Source organism: Scyliorhinus torazame, chromosome 3 (assembly GCF_047496885.1).
Source record: "Scyliorhinus torazame isolate Kashiwa2021f chromosome 3, sScyTor2.1, whole genome shotgun sequence".
Classification (NCBI taxonomy): domain Eukaryota; kingdom Metazoa; phylum Chordata; class Chondrichthyes; order Carcharhiniformes; family Scyliorhinidae; genus Scyliorhinus; species Scyliorhinus torazame.
In genome coordinates, this window is record NC_092709.1 from 326533235 (window position 1) to 326555587 (window position 22353).

Genomic DNA, 22353 nt, shown 5'->3' on the forward strand with positions numbered 1-22353 from the left:
GATCAATGTTTCCCTTCCCTAACTGAGTGGCTTGCTAGGCCATTTCACGGGGCAATTAAGAGGCAACCGCATTGCGGTGGATCTCGAGTCACTGTCAGCCAGATCAGGTGAGGACGGCAGATTTCCTTCCCTGAAGGGCATTAATGAACCAGGGTTTTTATGGCAATCGAGTGGTTTCATGGCCATCATTCGACGTTTAATTCCAGATTTTTATTGAACTCAAATTGCACCATCTGCCATTCGAACCCAGGCCCAGAGCATTACCCGGAGTCTCTGGATTGTTAGTCCAGTGACAATACAACTATGCCATCGCCTCCCCGTTGAGTTCAGGAGTGAAGCCAGGAACGGAGCCACAAGACACTGAAGAACAGATCGGGAGGACTCAGGTAAGAACAGGGGCTGGAAGGCAAGGGGCAGATTAGAGACATAGGAACAGGAGTAGGCCATTCAGCCCCTTGAGCCGTCCCGTCATTCAATGAGATCATGGCAGATCTGTGACTCAACTTCATATAGCTGTCTTTGGTTCATAGCCATTAATATCTTTGCTTAACAAAACTCTATCGATCTCAGATTTAAAGATTGGGGTTGGCAGCAAGGGCAGGGAGAAGGAGCGTCGGCTGGGGATGGGAGCAGGAGGAAGATGGATTGAGAGCGAGGGAAAACCCGATTGACTGCGGGAAAAAGCATGAGAGGAAACTGGTCACAGAAGAGGAAGCCTGTGACAAATGATGTTAACGTGAAACTGTCACCTTTAACCTTATTGACAACTTATTTAATGTTATTTCACTTTAATGTCATTAAGAGAGTTGATGTTAAACAACAACTTTTTTAACTGTATTTAACAGTGAGGCACTTATAAAATATTGACATAAAATCAACAGCAGACACAGGCCATTGGGCTCAGCTGGTCTATGCGAAAGGTGAACCTCTCACACCTTGCTTCATCTAACCAACTTGCAGAACGATACATTTCTTTGTCCTCATGTACTAATCTAACCTCCCTCGAAATGCAACTATCAAACACTTTAGGATGCTTCTGAGAAAAGGTGTTTTCTTGCTTGCAAAGTTTAATACCTTGGTCAACTTCAACTGAATTTCATACCAAGAATAATAATAATCTTTACTGGTATCACAAGCAGGCTTGAGCAGCACAATTTTAATATTTCTGCGACCAGCAGCTCACTAGGTGAACTGATAAACAGCGAGGAATCAGATTTTGCACAGCAAAATAAATCGCATGTGTCCAAACTCTGGCATAAACCACGAGGGAAAAGGGTAACAGAAGGGGATGTGCAGGATAAACATTTAAAAGAATGGAGATAGAAATGATTTATAGACACAGGGGAGAACAGGTCCCCTTCCTCAAGTCATTATTACCAACTCAACATGGCACTAATCAAGATTTGGAGTGCATAGGGCCCATGCAGATCTGGTTAAAAATTAATAATGCAATATTTTTTTTAAATAAACCCCCCTGGTGAGCGTTTTGAGAATATGGGGCACAAAGGGTTCTGCATCAACCAATAAAAGGCCTGCTACGAGGAAAGAGCAAGTCTATTGCACACAGGCTTTTGCAAAGCTTTATTCTAAATTTATATTAAAATTTGCATCCATCTAAAAAGGGAAGGGGAAAAAAATCCCAGGTCACCTTGTGAAAATGTTAGCACAATGATTTATGCATGTTCAAATGAATATGTATATACACTGATAGCTGGCAGACAGTCCAGGAACATGCTGAGAAACGGAAAACACTGCAGCAATGCTGAGATCCAGTTCTTGGTTGTTTAACTGCTTTGGAGAGGGAGGGGATGCACACACAGGTGTGCAAGGTGCACTAGCACAATCAATTAATTGATCTACAGTAATAATCATCCAGGGTAATCCATATAATTGAATGCCTTGCACACAAAGCATTGCACACAACAAACACAAAACAAAAATAGTATGTATGCCGATTTTCTTTTGGTCTAGCTGCTCTCTTGGCAGACATGAAAATCCATTATCATTAGGACCTTAAAAACAAAGCTGTGAAGAATTAACCCTACCAGGAAAGGATCTTCATTTATTACCAAAACAGAACTTCCATCTGCGATTGTGAGTTCAAACTCTCTTTTTGTCGGGTCACAGCCAACTAACCTGAGCTTGAGAATAAAACCGGACGGTTTTAAGCACCTGGTTGGCCCTGGGCAAGGTTTGAAGACCCACAAATTGTGAAGAATACTGGTGGTCTTCAACACAACTCACCATGGGAGCAGGCCCAGTCAAACCCATTCTTCTGACTGGTTTAACAATATGAAAGTTAACTAACTTATCCTCTCTACTATATTAGAAACATTTATAAAATGGAGACATCAAGAAAATTGAAATGCAGACAAACTTACCAACACAGACATTCATTGCATGCACCAATTTTCACAGCTGCCCTCCTCTTTTCACAGCACCATAAGTATTTTATTTTTATTTTATTTTTTCCAATTAAGGGGCAATTTAGCACTGCTAACCACTGTGCCATCCACCTTGAGTATTTTTTTTACATTGTTTGGAAGGATCATATTTTTCTCCTTGGCCTTCATAAATACACCAACTCTGTGGTCCTCGATATTCAATCTCCTTGCAAATCTGGTTAATTCCCCTCGCTGCTTTCTGTGCCGCTCTGCCTACACGGTCTTTCATCCCACTATACATGTGTACTCGCACGGGAAACTCCACAAGACGTCCACTAGTCATTGTCAAAGCCGGTTAGTCCGCTGCAATCCAATATACATATCTGCCATAGTTACTCCAATTCTATTTTATAATTGTGAACAGCCGAATAAAAAACAATATTCTTTCAAATGTTTTTCACATTCCTCCTCTCCTCGAGGTGCTGGCCATTATGCCGGGGGCTCCCTCTGGCTACCAGCACAAAGAATATTCTGATCTCCCTGGTTTAGCACCACACCACTTGAACCCTGGGACAAGTTGCCATATTCTTCGGTTTAGCAATCGAATATCCAATGCTACTGCTTAAGATGGTGAAGCATTGACCCAATACATGGTTTTCGCTTTGATTCAAGGAAAGGGGTTTAATCATGAATGTTTAACAGAATCTCCCTCCACCACACCCCCAAGACAGATAGATAGATATATACTTTTTTTTGTAAAGATGGCAAGTCTTATACACACCATATTGTGCTGCTGCAAAAAATCTGCTGCATTCTCCTCAGCATTGCCTCCAATCTCTCCGATTAGAATAATGCCTTCTGTTTTGGGGTCCTTCAGGAAGATATCAAGGCAATCAATGAAGTCCGTTCCATTGAAAGGATCTCCGCCAATACCTAGGATTTAAATCGCCAAAATTACTCTGTATCTCATCATTACAAGTCAAGATCGCAAAACTATTTTGTTGCTTGTTCTGCTTGGTGAAGAAATCCAATTGAGTTTTGTATTGCAGAAGGAATCTCCCAGGTTTGTTTCCTTCCAAAGATGTCAGTCAAACCCATCCTTTCCTTAATGCTTTGCACTCATTCTCCAGATTTAAAGATCACAGGACACAGATTTTCTTTCTTTAATCATGGCACACAACATATAAAGGTCCTGATTGACATTAAAATCTGCCTGTCATAAGATTGATTAGTGTTTGCCAAAGGGGAGGTGTGGGGAAGAATGCTACCTTGACAAGGAGATCAGAGCACCAATGATCATTATAACAGCCTGGCATGCTCCTGAACTGATGCAATCAGCCACACACAACTGGTTCTTTTTAGGAATCTACAATCAGTTTTTAGCACCCTGCAAGATGCATGCATTCAGCTGACACAGTAATTAGATGGGGGTCTTTTGGCAAATTGAAAACCTCCAGCCAAAATGAAGATGGATATGGACCAGCACTGGGTCTAGGATAAAAACAATTAAAGACAGACCTTAAAACGGATTTGGTCAGATTTTGGATGTATTTTCATCCACTTGAACGCTTATTAAGAGAGAGTGCTGTTGAAATCACAACCAAAATAGATTTTGGCAAATATCCATTCATAACACTTTTAAGGCTGACAGATTTCAAAATACTGCCAGTAATTCTGAGAAAATGTGACTCTGGATGCTTAATTAAAGTGAGCATTGTCGCAATCATTGTGAATGTTGGATGTCAAGGGGCAAGAATGGTTCGGGAAAGATGGTAGAGGTAAAGTGTAGGTGACACAAAAGGGAGAACCTAAAAGTGGTAGATGATAAATCGGAGGCAGTGTTTGTATCGCTGATTCATGACGAGTAGGTCTTGTGTTGCTGGAAGTAACCCTAGAGGAAGGCTGTGGGACAGCTGTGCCAAAAACGACTTGCACCTTTTTCTAAGTCAGCTTAAAAAACAAACAGAAAGAATTGCCGAGTCATGACATTACCACAAAACCTGCATCAAGGCATCTTCACTACTCACAATGGTGGGAACACCACACGAGCGTACTAATGAATATACTGTTTCCATGCCGCTCTCTTGGCACAGCTGCACTTGTAGCAATACACATGGCATACAAGACCGGCATGACCCTGGCATGGAAGCACGTGACTTACCAATACAGAGAGACTGTCCCAGGCCAACTTGCGTCGTCTGGTGAACCGCTTCATACGTTAATGTGCCAGATCTCGAAACAATACCTGAAAATAAATACATTAGTTCATTGAAAATATGAAAGAGCCCCACCAAAATAGTTCCCTGGTTACAATGGTTTGGCGTGCCATGTCCTCATTTTGTTGCCTATTTTAATTATCATAGCTCAATTAATTTGTCCAAGATGATGAGCCACATAGAGCAAGAAAGCCTTAGGTTGGATCCCCGTCAGTACTAAGTCAGCTGATCTCAGGCTCTACAAGCCGGCCTGATCATTTGTCCATCACTATCCAGTGGCTGTGTCTGGAAGTAATTATGCATGGATACAAAGCAAAGACAAGATTTCAATTCAGCCATTCTGCCTCTCTGGTTTGATAACTTGCAAAAGCTCAGACAATAAGCAGCCAACAGTGCAAGGCACTGGACTGTAATCTGCACTCATGAAGTCATAACCAGTGAGGAATTAACTCCTTCAGAAGAGGACAGGAGGGAAGAAGTTCTCAAAGAAGAAATATGGGCATGTAAAAGAGTGTCATGTTACTGGATCCATAATCTAGAAACCTAGACAATTGGGAGAGCATCTGTTCAAATCCCACCCTGGAACTTTGGAAATTTGAATTCAGCTTTAAAAGTCTGGAAATAAAAATCTCCCAATAACAGAAACAATAGCTGGGATTTTCCATCCCCAGCATGGCAGGTCCCTCCGCTGGGGATGCAGCAGGCCAGCCAAATGTCACTTGGCTTTTGGAAGGACCAGACGATCCCGTCGACAGGAGGAGCCAGAGAATCCCACCAATGAAGCTGTCAAAGTGTAAACACTCAGCTCGTCCATTGCTGCCTTCAGGATTGAAAGCTGCAGTTTTCAATATGTCTCTATGTCCACACCAACATGATTGCCTCTCAACTGCTCCCCGAAGAGAACAAGTCATGCGGGTGTATCGAACAAACGTGGGGTTTTGAATTGTGTTAGCTCACTGCCAACGCCTTGCAGGAAAGAAAAGCTGCAAGCTAACCTTGCGCTTTCCCTTTCTGAAGGTGCTGATTCTTGTTGGGGTGCAATTTCACTGACCTCAAACATTTAGAGTTCAAGCAGAACCCCTGCTAATCAACTCTGGCAGGCCCCTCAATCTGAACCCAATCCTGCCTCCAACTGAAGGCAACAGTTATGTGAAATCAGAGCAAACAGCCGGACCGATAATTTCTCCTACTTAATCCAGAGCACAGAGATCAACTCGAAGCACTCCAAGGCCTGGCTGAATCTTCCACGAATCAAACATTTCCTGTCTGTACAGCTCAATTAGACATGGGAAACATTTTTTCTAGATTAAATACATAGTCGCATTGTCCCCATTGCACTTCATAATGCCAAATATCCTTAAGAGAGATAAAAACCAATTTGTTTCCAGTACTTACCAATTCGTCCTTTCATATGAATATGTCCGGGCATGATTCCAATTTTACACTCTCCAGGCTTCAAAAGAATAAATGAATTCAAGGGAATAAGGCATGTCACAGAATGCACGCAACAATCAAATAAGCAAAATACAAAAAGGAGGCACAAAAATAAAAGCTTTTCTCAATTTACATCATGCAAACAAACATGCCAAAAAAAAAGAAAGAAACAAGTAAAAATGAGGCTAGCTGCTCAAACTAAGATAATCAAGAGATGATACATAACAAACAGCTATTGAACATTCTTAACTAAACAGCAGACTACTTCAACGTACCAGACAGGAGAAAAAGTGCGCGGTTGGTCTTAACACATTACATTTGCTTCTTTTTTTTCCCGCCCCATGGACAATGTTGGCAAGGCTGTATTTATTGCCCATTCTTACTTGCTCTGGGAGCATCAAGAGTCAACAACCCACAGTCAAATCCAGTCATGTGTAAGCCAAACAGAGCCGGGGAAGCAAGTTTCTTTCCCCGAGCTGGTTGGGTTTTCAAAAATGCTAATCTGGCAGCTTTTATGATCATTTTTTTCTCGTACTCGTCCACAAATCACCAACTTCAGAGTCCAAGTTCACAGCTGGCTATTGTGAAATTTGAACACACAACCACTGGGAGTCTGCACATCCTCCCTGTGTGTGCGTGGGTTTCCTCCGGGTGCTCCGGTTTCCTCCCACAGTCCAAAGATGTGCAGGTTAGGTGGATTGGCCATGATAAATTGCCCTTAGTGTCCAAAATTGCCCTTAGTGTTGGGTGGGGTTTCTGGGTTATGGGGATAGGGTGGAGGTGTTGACCTTGGGTAGGGTGCTCTTTCCAAGAGCCGGTGCAGACTCGATGGTCCAAATGGCATCCTTCTGCACTAGATAATCTATGATACCTATCCAGCTCACCGAACCTTGTAGCTCAGTATTCATCAGCATCTAAAAATGGGCACAGAGTCAGCCATTTTCTGCTCTCGGTCGTTTTTGCAATGATTCCGACTGGAAACGTTTCATTCTGTATTTCATGTTGTACTTTACAGGAAGCAATTTTGATAAAACATCATCAATCGGAAACAGTAATGCCATTTCGGTCTCCACAGGTGCTGCCGGTGCAATTTTGAGTATTTGCAACTTTTTCTGTTCTTGTTCAGATTTCTTGCATTCGCAGAATTTTGCTTTTGTACAAGGATAACTTCTGATTTGACTATGATGCACTTGTGGTCAAATGGTCAGCGAACATCTATAATTCACACGTGTAGAATAATAACCCTGGCGTTGTATCAAGTTATGTCGGAACTGTTGTGTTATGTACTCTGGGATAACACAGGCTGCAACTGGATGCAGCTTTAATCAAAAGATACTCCAGACCTTGAAGTTAGTTCAATTTGATTTATTGAACCAGTAGCACAGTTAGCATAGTTCTCTATGAGTTCGACTCTCTGCTAACCTAAGTGTGGTTACTCTGTCTGACTGAACCAGACTAGCTCTTAGCCACGTGCTGGAGGTGTGATACTGTACATACACCCTGACTCACTCTGTAGATGTTCATCAGTGGAAAGAGGCAGAGTGTGAGTGCCTCATGCCTTTTACAGTGAGATACCACCCCTAAGTGCCCTGCCTGCTCATTGGTCATGTCCTGTTCTCTGTGTTCATTAGCTGCCTGTCTGTATATCATTACCTGCATGTCTGCACATCATGACATCTCCCCTTTATTTTAATGTTTTGTTGGCACATGGGAACGTACTTGCATGTGGTGGCATATATTAACATATTTACACACGGTGGCATATGTGAACGTATTTACATGTGAAGACAGTTGGCCAATGTAAGAAAACAGAACATAGCAAACAAAACAAATGTTCATAAGTCCAGTCTCTGGGGCTTGCATCTGATCCTTGTCGACCGCCGGAGAGGTGTTGGTGGGGACGACGGCGCCTTGACAGGCGGGATGGAAGCCTGACTGGTGGCCTCATAGTTCGAGCACGTCATGATGTCGGCGTCCTGACGCTCCACGCGTCGTCGCACATGCGCAGTGCGGGTGTCGGCCGCTTTGTTATCCCGTTCGCATCGCGCATGCATGGGGCCCCGGGAAAAGCACTCGAAATAGCCGCTTTCATCAATGCTGAGGCGCTGCATCCGGGTGATGGCCTGCACACTCACTGCCTCATGGGATGGAAGTTTCTCATGTTCAGCCGATTTGTACTGGGCATAGTGATTTTTGGCGTGCTCATGCACTGTGCATGTTTCAATCGCGACTGGCAGGGTCATATGCTTGATTTTCAGTAGCTGCTCTCTCAGAGGATCAGAGTGAACTCCAAAAACGATTCGGTCTCTGATCATGGAGTCAGCAATATCACCAAAGTTGCAGGATCCATGAAGGACATCTGAGCGTCGAGAAGTGCAGGCGCAGAGCCAGGCAGGCTGTCTACTAGCCCGGTATTAGCCAGGACATCTCGAACATGGTTCTCAACTGTGCGACCTGTCAATGCTTCCAGCCAGCGCAGAGCAAGGAGACGCTCCAGCAGCATTAAATTAAGACCTCCTCGTGGTCCAAGGTTGGCATTGAACTCTTTCGTGTGAATGGTCGTGACTACGTGTTGATTATTGACTATTTCTCCAATTACCCTGAAGTCGTGAAGCTCTCAGACCTCACAACTCGGACCGTCATCAAGGTCTGTAAGGAGACGTTCTCCAGGCATGGTATCCCACTCAGTGCCATGAGTGACAATGGCCCCTGCTTCAACAGCCACGGGTGGTCTATGTTTGCCAAGTCATACCATTTCAAACATGTCACTTCCAGCCCACACTATCCGCAGTCCAATGAAAAGATTGAAAAAGGGGTGCACATTGTGAAACAGCCCATCTGCAAGTCGCGGATTCTGCTTCTGACATCTACCTCGCGGTGCTTGCGTACAGGGTGACCCCACTCCTGGTACCATGTTGTGTTATGTACTCAGGGATAACACAGGCTGCAACTGGATGCAGCTTTAACCAAAAGATACTCCAGACCTTGAAGTTAGTTCAATCTGATTTGTTGAAGCAGTAGCACAGTTAGCACAGTTCTCTATGAGTTCGACTCTCTGCTAACCTAAGTGTGGTTACTCTGTCTGACTGAACCAGACTAGGTCTTAGCCACGTGCTGGAGGTGTGATACTGTACATATACTCTGACTCACTCTGTAGATGTTCATCTGTGGAAAGCGGCGGAGTGTGAGTGCCTCGTGCCTTTTATAGTGAGATACCGCCCCCGAGTGTCCTGTCTGCTCATTGGTCATGTTCTATTCTCTGTGTTCATTAGATGCCTGTCTGTATATCATTATCTGCATGTCTGCATATCATGACAGGAGCGATACCCAAATACAATCAGTGCCTTTATAATTGGAAAAAACAGGGGAATAAGAAACTACTCTATATAAAGCTGTAAATGTATTTATGTTGGATATGAGAGTGCCTGTAATTTAGCTCACAATGGACTGCACTATATTTTTCTCCTTAATCTAACTTCAGGTTTTATTACTCTTGAAGGGTGGAGGAGTATCTTAAAATAAGATCAACACACAATTAATATAAATTGACCATTTAAACTAAAGTGGCATAAATCACTTATTCAAGACACTTACATTTATCACACCTGGGCAGTTCGGGCCAACGAGGCGGGTCTTATTCTGGCGAATGAGTCGATGTTTCACCCGCACCATGTCCTGCTGTGGAATTCCTTCTGTGATGCAAACCACCAGTGGGATCTCGGCATCAATCGACTCGAAGATGGCGGCAGCAGCGAATGGAGGAGGGACGTAGATAACAGATGCATCAGCTCCAGTGCCTTCTTTGGCCTCAAAGTACAAAGTACAAGAGCAAATTATTCTTTACAGGGCTTTCAAAAGTTTGGATAGTTAACCCTATAAGGATACAGGCTATTCGCTTGATTGATTGATTGATATTTATTGTCACATGTACCGAAGTACAGTGAAAAGTATTTTTCTGTGGCCAAGGGAATGTACACATTAGACAAAAAGAATAATCAACAGAGAACATTGACAAATGGTACATCGACAAACAGTGATTGATTACAGTGCGGAACAAGGGGCCAAACCAAAGCAAATACAGGAGCAAGAGCAGCATAAGGCATCGTGAATAGTGTTCTTATAGGGAACAGATCAGTCCGAGGGATAGTCATTGAGGAGTCTTGTAGCTGTGGGGAAGAAGCTGTTCCAATGTCTGGATGTGCGGGTCTTCAGACTTCTGTATCTTGTACCTGATGGAAGGGTCTGGAAGAGGGCAAAGCCTGGGTGGGAGGGGTCTCTGACAATGCGGTCTGCCTTCCTGAGGCAGCGGGAGGTCTAGACAGAATCAATGGGAGGGTGGCAAGCTTGTGTGATACATTGGGCTGAGTTCACCACACTCTGCAGTTTCTTATGATCTTGGGCCGAGCAGTTGCCATACCAAGCTATGATGCAGCCTGATAAGATGCTCTCCATTGCACATCTGTAAATGTTTGTGAGAGTCGATGCAGACATGCCGAATCTTCTTCAGGATAGAGACATTGTTGGGCTTTCTTTTTTTTTTAAACTTAAGAGTATCTAATTCAATTTTTCCACTTGAGGAGCAATTTAGCATGGCCAATCCACCTAGCCTACATATCTTTGGGCTGTGGGGGCGAAACCCACGCAAACACAGGGAGAATGTGCAAACACCACACGGACAGTGACCCAGAGCCGGGATCGAACCTTGGACCTCAGCGCCGTGAGGCAGCAGTGCTAACCACTGCGCCACCGTGCTGCCCCGTTGTTGGGATTCTATGACTGTTGAGATAGCCGATGTACTGAGGTCCCATTCGCAAACATGTTATTAAAAGGAGCCTCGTGAGGGAGGAAAGGAGGAACCATCCAGCCAACCTTGGTCACATTAGTATGCATCTTTTTTTAAATATAAATTTAGTGTACCCAATTCATATTATTTCAATTAAGGGGCAATTTAGTGTGTTCAATCCACCTACCTTGCACATCTTTGGGTTGTGGGGGCGAAACCCACGCAAACACGGGGAGAATGTGCAAACTCCACACAGACAGTGACCCAGAGCCGGGATCGAACCTGGGACCTTGACGCCGTGAGGCAGCAGGGCTAACCCACACTGTGCCGCGGTGCTGCCCTGCATTAGTATGCATCTTAACTAATAACTGAAGAACTGATTGGCATCCAATATTTGCAGATGGGAAGCATAGGGTTGTAGAGGACAACATCAACAAAACAAAGCCTCTCACTGTAATGTTTCAGTGCATAATGATCCACAATATATGTAAAATATGTAATTGCATTCAGATAAAACAAAACTGTTATTAAAACTTTTGTTACAAAGAGCATGCACGACTTCCGGTGGGGTGGGCGAGCAGGGCGGCTGCAAAAAAAAAAAGACCTCCCGCCTGTGGCCGCGATTCGCGGCGATTTCGGGGAAATCCCCGAGACCCCACGCACTCCCCGACTATCGTCGGCCTTTGGGGCCGCCACGAGCAGCCAGCGGGGCCGGTTTCAAAGCCGGCGAAGAATCCCGCGCGGGTGTCGGGCAGCGGAGGCTGAGGCGCCGGGCCGGGCCCGGCAAGTCGGAGCAGCGGGGGCGGAGCTACGAAGAGGCCGTGACGGCAGGCCCGAGCGCCATGTAGGGAGGGTGCTCCACGTCGGATGGCTCCCACCTAGGAAGAAGGAGGTTGAAGCCTGGTCCCAGATGAATGTAGAGGAGAAAGAAAGAAGATTTATGGAAGTTTGGTAAAAGTTTTTTTTTTCTCAAAAAAGAAGAATGTCAGATTGATGAAGAGCAGGAGGGTGAAGGGGGAGAGAGGAGAAAGGAAAGAAGATAAAAAACAATAAGCCGCCAAAAGATGCGAAAAGCAGCGTCAAAGAAAGGAGGAAACGCGGGTTTGCCTCCGAAGGAGAAGACGAGCAAAAGCAAAAGTGTTGACAGGATGGCGGAAGCCGAACTGCAAGGCGGGACCGCACTACTTACAGTGGAGAAGATGACCGAGGTGATGGTGGTGGAGCTGGAAAAACGTTTGGTGAGGCACATGGAGATCCTGAGGAAAGAGATGGTGGTCGTGGTGAGGTCATTGTTGGAGGAGGCAATCGGCCCGATCAGGGTGGAGGTGGCAAAGGCATTGGCCGAGATGAGAGAGCAGGGCGAGAAGATGAAGGAGGTGGAGGAGGCCGTGACACGACACAGCGACCAGGTCACCTCGATGGGGGACGAGCTGCGGAGGGTGGTGGAGGTCAACAGAGGGCTCCGAGCAAAGCTGGAAGACTTGGAAAACCGCTCAAGGCGGCACAATTTGAGAATTGTGGGCTTGCCCGAAGGGACAGAGGGCCCAAGGCCAACGCAATACTTCGCTAAGAAGTTGGCGGAGATGATGGGGGAGGGTGAGAACCCCACCCTGTACGAGCTAGACCGAGCTCATCGGTCATTAAGGCCGAAGCCGAAAGTGAACGAGCCGCCAAGGGTAGTAATTATCTGCTTCCATAAGTTTTGCATGAAGGAGAAAGTATTAAGCTGGGCGAAACAGAAGCGTGAGGTGCTGTGGGATGGTACTGCGGTTCGGATCTACCAGGACTGGACAGTGGAGTTGGCAAAAAGACGAGCAACGTTGGGCGAGTGAAGGCAACTTTGTACAAGAAGGGGGTGCGATTTGGTGTGGTGTACCCGGCGAAGTTGAGAGTAACATATAAAGCCAAAGACTTTTATTTTGAGACAGCGGAGGCGGCTGAGGCGTTCGTGAGGGCAGAAGGCTTGGGACAGACGTGAAGAGCGGAACTGGAAGAAAGACTGTGGCCTGTGTTTGAGTGGCTGGAAAATGTACAAATGTACAAATGTTACAACTTTCTTTCTTTTTACTGATTTGTATTGAAGTTTGAAATTTACTTCTCTTTGCATTGTTACAGAGTTCAAGTTTATGGCGTTCTGTGTTGCGACGGTTAAATGTCATGTTAGTGAATTGTAGGGGTTGGATTGTTGGGTTTGTTTTGGTGTTTCTTTCTCTGGGACTGGGCGGAAGGGGGCGAGAGGTATTGGTGGGGGCGAGCCACCCGCGCTAGCTAACTAAAGTCAGTTAGTGAACGGGGGTGAGGTGAGAGGAGGACTGCGGACGTTGGAGCCTGGATAACAGGCTTCAATGGGCCTACGAGGCACGCGAGAGGGGGTGGAGGGAGGGATGTTGGGGGATGTTTTTGTAGGGGGGGTTCTTGGGAGGGGGGGGAAGGGGTTCGATGTTAACATTGGACAGGGGCGGGTCAGGCTTATGGGGCAGGGCCCGGTGGTATGGTGATGGTGGATAAGAAAGAAAGGTATGGGGGGGGGGGGGGGGGGGGGGGGGTGAGAGACCCCCAGTAAGGATAATCACGTGGAACGTGAGAGGGCTAGGAGGTCCGGTCAAGAGGTCAAGGGTGCTTGCACATCTTAAAAGTTTGAAAGCCGATGTAGCAATGCTGCAGGAGACTCACTTGAGGGTGAAGGACCAGGTGAGACTTAAAAAGGGCTTGGTTAGCCAAGTGTTTCACTCCGGATTTGATGGAAGGGCTCAAGGGGTAGCGGGGTGCTGGTCAGCAAAAGGGTACACTTCCAGATGGAGAAGGGTGGCAGATCAGGGGGGTAGATATGTGATTGTGACAGGGGCATTGGAGGGGAGGTTAGTGGCGCTGTTAAGTGTATACGGATCTAATTGGGATGATGTGGGATTCGCGAGGAAGGTGGTTGGGGCTATTCCCGACTTAGACACGCATGAGCTGATTGTGGGGGGGGACTGGAACCTGGTGCAGGAGCCAAGGTTGGACAGATCACGGCCACGCCCGCTGGTCCCATCGGGGGGCGGGGGGGGGGGCGAAGGCGCTGGCTGGGCTAATGGTGGAAATGGGAGGGGTGGACCCTTGGAGGTTCCTGCACCCAAGGGAACAGGAGTATTCGTTTTTCTCAGCGGTCCATAAGGTATACTTGCGGATCGACTTTTTTGTGGTGGGGAAGGCTTTGCTGGCTGGAGTCAAGGGGTCGGAATACTCTGCAATTGCAGTGTCAGATCACGCTCCACATTGGGTGGATATGGTGCTAGAGAAGGGGGCAGCGCAGAGACCGGGGTGGAAACTGGATATGGGGCTTTTGGGGAACCAAGTATTCTGTGAGAAAATTGAAAAGGTAATTAAGGAATATGTAGGTTTCAATTGTACGGGTGAGGTGTCGAAGGCAGTCATCTGGGCGACTCCAAAGGCGGTGGTGAGAGGTGAGGTAATTTTGTTTAAGGCTAGGGTGGATAAGGAGGAGAGGTTGGAGTGGCAGAGGGTAATAGATGAGATGTTGGAGGTAGATAGGAGGTATGCAGAGGATGGGGACCCGGCGAAGCTGGAAAAGAGGAAGGAACTACAAGCGAGCTTCGACCGACTGTCCACCAGGAAGGCGGTGCGCCAACTTTGACGAGCAAGGGGTGCAGTTTATGAACATGGAGATAAGGTATGTTAGGTCAGCTCCGGAGGGAGGCAGCGGCAAGGTAAATTCTTCAGGTGAAGGATAGGGCAGGGAAGTTGGTGGTGGCCCCAGTGCTGATTAACAAGGTTTTTGAGGCGTTTTATGAGAGGTTGTACAAGTCAGAGCCACTCGGAGACCGTGAGATGCAGGAATTTCTCGATGGGTTGGAGTACCCGAGGCTAGGGGAGGGGGACAGGGCTACATAGAAGGAGCAATAGTGGAGCAGGAGATAAAGGATGCGATTGGGAGGATGCAGTCGGGGAAGGTGGCAGGGCCGGATGGGTTTCCGGTGGAATATTATAAAAAATTTAAGGATAGGTTGGCACCCCTGATGGTGGGGATGTTAGAGGAGGCGATAGGGAACGGGGTGTTGCCACAAACCTTGGGGCAGGCGTCGATTTCCCTGTTACTAAAAAAAGATAAGGATCCGACGGAGTGTGGGTCGTATCGGCCCATATCACTTCTGAATGTGGACGTAAAAGTGTTGGCGAAGGTATTGGCGGGTAGGCTGGAGGAGTGCCTTCCGAAGGTGATAGGGGAGGATCAGACGGGGTTCGTGAAAGGGAGGCAGCTGTTTTCGAACATTAGGAGGGTCTTGAACGTTGTTATGGCACCGGCGGAAAGAAAGGAAACAGAGGTAGTTGTGGCATTGGATGCCGAGAAGGCGTTTGATCGGGTAGAATGGGGGTACCTGGCAGTGCTGGAGCGGTTTGGGATTGGACCAAGGTTTGTGAACTGGGTAAAGCTATTATATAAGGAACCGAAGGCGAGTGTCCGCACAAACAATATCAGTTTGAGATACTTTCCTCTCCACCGTGGGACAAGACAGGGATGTCCTATGTCCCCCCTGCTGTTTGCACTTGCGATTGAGCCGTTGGCCATCGCATTGAGAAGTTCGGGAGCATGGAAAGGAATAGTGCGGGGAGGGGATAGAGCATAGGGTGTCCTTATATGCCGACGACTTGCTGCTGTATGTGTCGGAGCCGAGTGCGTCGATAGGAGGAATATTGGAGCTACTGCGGGTATTTGGGTCTTTCTCGGGGTACACGTTGAACCTGGACAAGAGTGAGTACTTTGTGGTGTCTGCTGGGGGTGGGGGCAGGGGTGGGGGGGCTGCCATTCCGTAGACCAGGGACTCATTTTAGGTATCTGGGGGTGCACGTTGCCCGGGAGTGGGGGAGGCTTCGCAGGTACAACATCATTAGTTTGGTGGGGAGAGTGAAAGCCGATCTGGCAAGGTGGGACGGCCTTCCTCTGTCACTGGCCGGTCGGGTACAGGCGGTTAAAATGAATGTGTTGCCGCGATTCCTGTTTATTTTTCAATGCCTACCGATTTTCCTGCCGAAGTCTTTTTTCAGGGAGGTTGAGGGAAGGATTACCTCATTCATATGGGGAGGGAAGGTGGCCAGAGTGAGAAAGGTGCTGCTACAGAGGGGAAGGCAGGCAGGGGGTTTGGGTCTCCATAACTTGTTGTACTACTACTGGGCGGCGAATGTGGAGAAAGTGCGGAGCTGGGTCAGAGGGGTGGATTCTCTGGGGGTCAGAATGGAGGAGAGTTTGTGCAGGGAGTCGGGGCTGAAGGCACTTGCAACAGCGCCGCTCCCGATAGCTCCGGGGAAATATTCAGGGAGTCCGGTAATAATAGCTTCATTGAAAATCTGGAAGCAGTTTCGCCAACACTTCGGGTTGGGTTTAGGGTCAAGGGAAATGCCGATTCGGGGGAACCACAGATTTGAGCCAGGGAGGTGGGATGGAAGTTTTCGGAAATGGGAAGAGAAGGGGATTAAGACGCTAAAAGATTTGTTTCTTCGGGGTCGGTTTGCAGGATTGAGGGAGCTGGAAGCGAAGTATGGGCTAGAGCAGGGAGAAGTGTTTAGGTACATGCAGGTTCGGGATTTTGCCAGGAAGGAGATACAGAGCTTCCCAGAGGAACCGGTCTCCACATTGCTGGAGGAGGTGTTGACGACAAGGGGACTGGAGAAGGGGGCAGTGTCAGCGGAGTACGGAGCTATTCTGGAAGAGGATAAGGCACCACTGGAAGGGATCAAAGCAAAGTGGGAGGAAGAGCTGGGAGAGGTTATAGAGGAGGGGGGTCTGGTGTGAGGTGCTCCGAAGAGTGAATGCCTCCACCTCATGTGCGAGGTTGGGGCTGATACAGCTGAAGGTGGTATATAGAGCGCACCTCACGAGGGCGAGGATGAGCCGATTTTTTGAAGGAGTAGAGGATGTGTGTGAGCGTTGCGGGGGGGGGGGGAGCCCGCGAATCACGTTCATATGTTTTGGTCCTGTCCAAAGCTAGGGGAGTACTGGAAGGAGGTGTTTAGGGTAATTTCCAAGGTGGTGCGTGTGAAACTGGACCCGGGTCCCCAGGAGGCCATATTTGGGGTGTCGGACCAGCCAGGGTTGGAAACGGGAGCGGAGGCAGATATCATAGCCTTCGCCTCGTTGATCGCCCGAAGGCGGATCCTGCTGGGATGGAGAGCAGCCTCTCCACCCAGTGCCCTGGCGTGGCGGGGGGGACCTGAATACTTGACCCTTGAGAAGGTTAAGTTCGAACTGAGGGGAAGCTCGGAGGGGTTCTACAAGTCATGGGCACTATTTATTATGCACTTTCAAGAACTGGATAACATCGAACATTAGTTGGGGGGTGGGTGGGGTGGGGGGAGGGGGGGCTGTGTAGATTAAGGGTGACTATGGGTAATCCCTGATTCCTTTTTGTCATTTGTTTATGTAAACATGTGGGCTGAGGTTTGGTGGGCGGATGGGATTGTTGTTATTATGGGGATTGACATATCTTGCTGATTATTGTTTATTGTTGATGGGTGTAAATGTGGGAGAAAATGTGAAAAAGGAGAATTAAAAAAAGGAGAATTTAAAAGAGCATGCACCATGTGAGACTAATGAAATCCATAAATTGCATGCTGCTGAAACCTTCGGCATTGTCTTTGCCAACTCCAGACTCAACTACTTCAGTATTTTCCTGACCAGCCTCCCGTCTTTCGCCTTCCGTGAACCTTAGCTCAAACAAAGATTTTACTGCAAGTAACCCATTCCCTCACCATGTTCCACTTACCAATCAACTGTGCCCACCTCGGTGCTTCAATGCCTCCAATTTGGAACTCTATTTTTGTGGTTAAACCCCTTCCTCTCATTAACTTCCACCAGCCTTACAGCCTTCCCCCTCCTCTTTCAAGAACTCCCCATTCCTGATTTTGGCCTTTTGCCATCTCTGCTGCTATTGCCCCACTGCACCAGATGTGCCTTCAGTTATTTTGGCCCAAACGTTCTGAAATATCCCCCTTAAACCTCTCGAATTTGCTCTCCTCATTTAAGACCTACCTTAAATCCCGTCTCTTTGACAAAGGTTTTGTATCTCTTTCTTTGGCTCGGTGCCTGTTAACTTTTTCCTGACATTTGTATTAATCAAATTTGTAGAGTGCTTTTATTTAATTCAGTTTTAAAGATGCTATAAAAATGCAAGTTGTTCTTGACACATAAATCTATCGGGTCACACTGGGTTTCATTCATCCACTTTCCACCACAAATTTTGTGAACTGCATTGAACATTTTAAGCAAAATGGTGACTATTGCAATCAAGTCAAAGCTATTTGGTGATCACTGGTCAATGGTACAAAACATACAATTTATTTTCGACCCCAGCTTCACCCTGTTCACAGAGGTAAATTGGCTTCCATCACGATGGTTACCATTTTGTCTGTGGGATCAGCAACTAGGGAGAACAGCTATGGCAGAGCCAAGGTGCTGGGACTCGTGGTATTACTTGAGTAATTAAGGTAATGGTCAAGGTATTGGGGGGGTGGTAATGTTCTGCGTATCGGACTGGACGGGTGGGGAAGTATTGGTGCATCCAGAATGACGGGCGCTCACGGATTCAGGCAATGCCTGGCGAGGGGGATCCAGCTGCGGAGAGAGGGGGGGGGGGGGGGTTTGCAGGTCAGCAGTCCAAAGAAGGGGACCAACAACCACTGGATGCGTGGCAGAGAAAGGGTCTGCCTTCTGATTTAGATGGGGAGGAAACTTGGGAAATGGGCTCCTGGGTGAGCATAGGTAGAATGGCTTTGGAGTATTTCTGTCAGGGGAGAATTAGTTGGGAAGAGCTATGTGCACATTTTCTGTTTGGGTGCAGTGACTGGCTTTGAGGGCTTACTGCACAGCATCGGCAGTGTTGAAGAAGTAGAATGCAAGTAAAGAATTTTATACATGTAATGGTCTCACCAGCTCCCCCAGTCAATGGTCACACTCGCCAGCACTTCCACCATCGAAATGTCCCTTATTGATTCCCCACAGAGTTTCTCACCCTGGGTTGAAGTTTAATTTTTAAAACCCTTATCCAAGTTATTTGAAACCTACATATTCTCTTTAGCGCTTGAGAAGCTAATGAGGTAATTACAGATATATTCCAAAAGCGGTTCAAGACTGATTCTGAACTTGTTGAAAAGCTCAAGACTTTGTGCTGATTCCATATTTTCTTTGAACAATTCATCATGATTACATTTGCAGAAAATATTTGCTTGGGGAAATTTGGTACACCTTACAAATGTAATTTTTATATTTGTACACGTTTTTTGTTACATCCTTTAAAACAGAGAAGGATTCTTTTCGGTGAGAAGTCACCACTGAAAGCATTAAACATTTACCTCTTTAACGGAGTTGAATACAGGTAAATTCAAGTGGTTTTTGCCCCCTTTCCCTGGTGACACTCCTCCTACTACATTAGTACCATAGTCCAAGGCTTGTTGACTGTGGAACGTTCCCTGGAATATGCAATAAATGAAAGAGAAAATAAAGTTAGCAAATTAACATTCAAATATACGCGACAGCTTGCACTTTAATCCAACTTTGTCTCCACTGGTACTTTAGCCAAGTAAGCTGATTCATCTGCGAGCCACAAGAGTAAGAGCCCACATGTTACTGTACAGGGGGAGTGAGCTCAGAGCCCAACACGGCCTTGTTAATCATGCACATGCGTTTTCCAGCACTGGAGAGCAATCAAGTGTGAAAATTCTACATCCAACCCAAGCTGAGGCAAAACACACTGCACCGACTGCTCCCTGGGCTAATACATACTAACTCAGAACAGACTGGAAAGGGCAGAACAGGGTGCAATTAAAACGGAGAATGTGGACGTCCTTTTCTACCAGCCTACTTTTCAGACAGGATTTTCGGAGCTTTGCAAAAACGGCGACGACCCGTCGGAGCACCAAGCCCAGTATTTAGGCAAGTGTGTCACAATAGCAATTAGGATTTAAAATAAAACAGAGCTTCCCATTTTTAAAAAAAACAAAGAATACAACAAAAGTAATTTAGTTTCCAAGTATTGCTTGAACTGTATTGCAAAGTATTGCAAAAAAAGCCCGTTAGCCAGCCAATTCTCAAGATAATATACAGCACAAGGACACATTTAATGGCTGATGTTAAAGAATGAGGAATATAAACAGCTCAGGGAACATTTATTGTGCAACTGCTCGAGAAGATTTTATTAGAAACTCTATTCCGATGCTCTAATGCATTTCTTTAAATTAAACATGAACAAAAAATGTAACTGATAATAAATATCTTAAAGGCAATCTATGAAGCGGTAATAACCAAGTTCAGGAGAGATTTATCATCTTACAAACTGAACACACCGGGGTCTAAATTAAATGGATATCCATTTTACCATTTTTGTTTTAACAGTTTGATCTAAATATTTTCTTTTGCAGAGTTTTACAAGTATGTGGGGGTAAGCTTTTTACTTCTAAATCTATTTCCTTCAGCAATGTTCCATCAGCATCCTCAGCAACAAAAGATCAACATCCCACGATTAAAGTACAGTTTATTACAGAAGTTAATTGCTGCATAAAATTGGAAATGGCCACAAACGCAGACATAAACACTATGTATGGAAGAGGGAAGATGCACAGCTATTTTACATTTAACTACTTTACAAAGAGGGTGGTAAACGTGTGGTAGCCCACGCAGTAAAGGAGTGGACACAGATGGCATGAAAAAAAGAGATCTTCAACTGCTCTAAATACAGGTGCCTTTAACGTGAAAGGGACAGAATTATTTTTAATATATCAATATTATTGACTTCTTTGTGGAAATTGTTAAACAGACCCAGGGGCTCAGAAACTCTTTGCCCAATCATCTCCATACAAATTAAAAGTTCCCTGTCATTTTACACAATTCATTTCCCCAGCAATCTAGAATACCTACATATCTACAGATATTGACTCAGTTATTAAAGGATTGCCAAGCATCGCTCTGAATAAATGCTTCAGGGACAATCCCCAGTCTAATGTTTCTTCACTCTCTTGAGATGTGGGTGTCACTGAGGAGGCCAGCAGTCGTTGTCCATGAATGGCGTGGCTTGCTAGGTCATTTCAGAGTTTAGTTTAGAGTCAACCACTTTACTGTGGCTCTAGGGTTACACATCAACCATATTAGGTCAAGGCAGCAGAGTTAATTTCCTACAGGACATTAGTGACTAGATGGGTTGTTACAACCATGACTGAGACTAGCTTCCTATTTCAGATTTTATCAATTAATATCCAACTTACATGGTGGGATTTGAACACATGCCCCCACACACAAGAAAATCTAGGTTTAAAATCCATTGATTTGCCTTAAGCCTACGGCAGTTCGCCATTGTGAAAATGCCAATACTCGGGTCCAAAGATGATACAAACCCGCATGCCAAGTGTCAAAATTAAATGAATGAGACATAAAAGGTGGCAAGTTAAACGCTAATTTCAGACAGACAGAATGCAAACAAGACGCACCTGCTTCCCAGTAAAGCCCTGGCAAATGACCTTTGTTGCTTTGTCTATGTAGAGGTTTTGCCTTGAGCCGGCGTAGCAGTGCCTTACTCCAATCCGCTCCACTGCAACTAATAAAAGGCCAATGTTAGCAACACAAGTCTCTTTTTGCACTGATTTATTATATGCTATACAGACTCAAGGAGGTCCGGTGGCAAAGTGCCAATTCACACAACACAATGACAGTCAGGAGACGACCCTCTGGTTACATGCAGCTTTGCTCACATAATAGCGCTGCCTTGTGCATCACGATACAAAGACGCTCCATCCCACCTCAAACTATATGATTTCCTAGGAGAGGCAAAAAAAAAAACTAGATTTAAAAACCCAGGCTAATTTTGAAAAGTAATTTGGGGAAATTCCTCTCAGATTTTGTAATCCACCCCCACCAAACACAATCACCAGCTGATCAAAATGAGTCCAGGGCATCACTTAGGCTTTGATAATTTGATGCATAAAGTGATGATCTCGGTCCTAGTCAGATATAGGTTTATCTCTCACTCATACGTCTTTATAAACTTGCCTATCTTAACAAAGTTTTGAATGATGAAAGAAACTTGATAATTAACACACCAAAGAAATTAGCTACAAAATTGTATTAAACAGTGCAGACATCACCGAAACAAATAATCCCCCATGGGGATAAGTGCACATTTCCACTATTAACACAAGATAAACAGCTAAACGTAATGCGCAGGGTGCAAAGAGTTCAAAATTGCTCTGGGATACTGAAATTAGCAATGTGTCAATGCTCCATCTTCATTTACTTTGCTTGAGAAATGTTGAGGTTATATGAGTTTGTCAAAGAAACTTAGGAACAAATGCATTTGCTTGCATTTAAACAAACAACTTGCATTTACATAGCATCTTTATGCAATCCCAAGGCACTTCATAGGAATATTGTCCAATACAATTTGACAACTAAAGTTGACTGGCTGCTACCCCTGGATGGAGTGTTCAGAAGTTGGAGTCTCGGGACAAGGGGTCAACTATTTTAGACTGAGAGGAGGAGCAATTTCTTCACTCAAGA

General features: G+C 45.8%; 1 protein-coding gene across 1 annotated transcript in view; it reads right to left on the reverse strand.

Annotated features, from left to right (window-relative positions):
- Positions 1 to 22353, reverse strand: part of suclg1 (succinate-CoA ligase GDP/ADP-forming subunit alph) — an 80978-nt gene that overhangs the window by 23024 nt on the left and 35601 nt on the right. The window contains exons 2-7 of the mRNA XM_072497641.1: positions 21288 to 21394; positions 19161 to 19277; positions 9629 to 9841; positions 5996 to 6053; positions 4546 to 4629; positions 3166 to 3317 (exon numbers count right to left, since the gene is read on the reverse strand). Of these exons, the coding sequence (XP_072353742.1) occupies positions 3166 to 3317; positions 4546 to 4629; positions 5996 to 6053; positions 9629 to 9841; positions 19161 to 19277; positions 21288 to 21394 (731 nt within the window). The remainder of the gene's footprint in view (positions 1 to 3165; positions 3318 to 4545; positions 4630 to 5995; positions 6054 to 9628; positions 9842 to 19160; positions 19278 to 21287; positions 21395 to 22353) is intronic.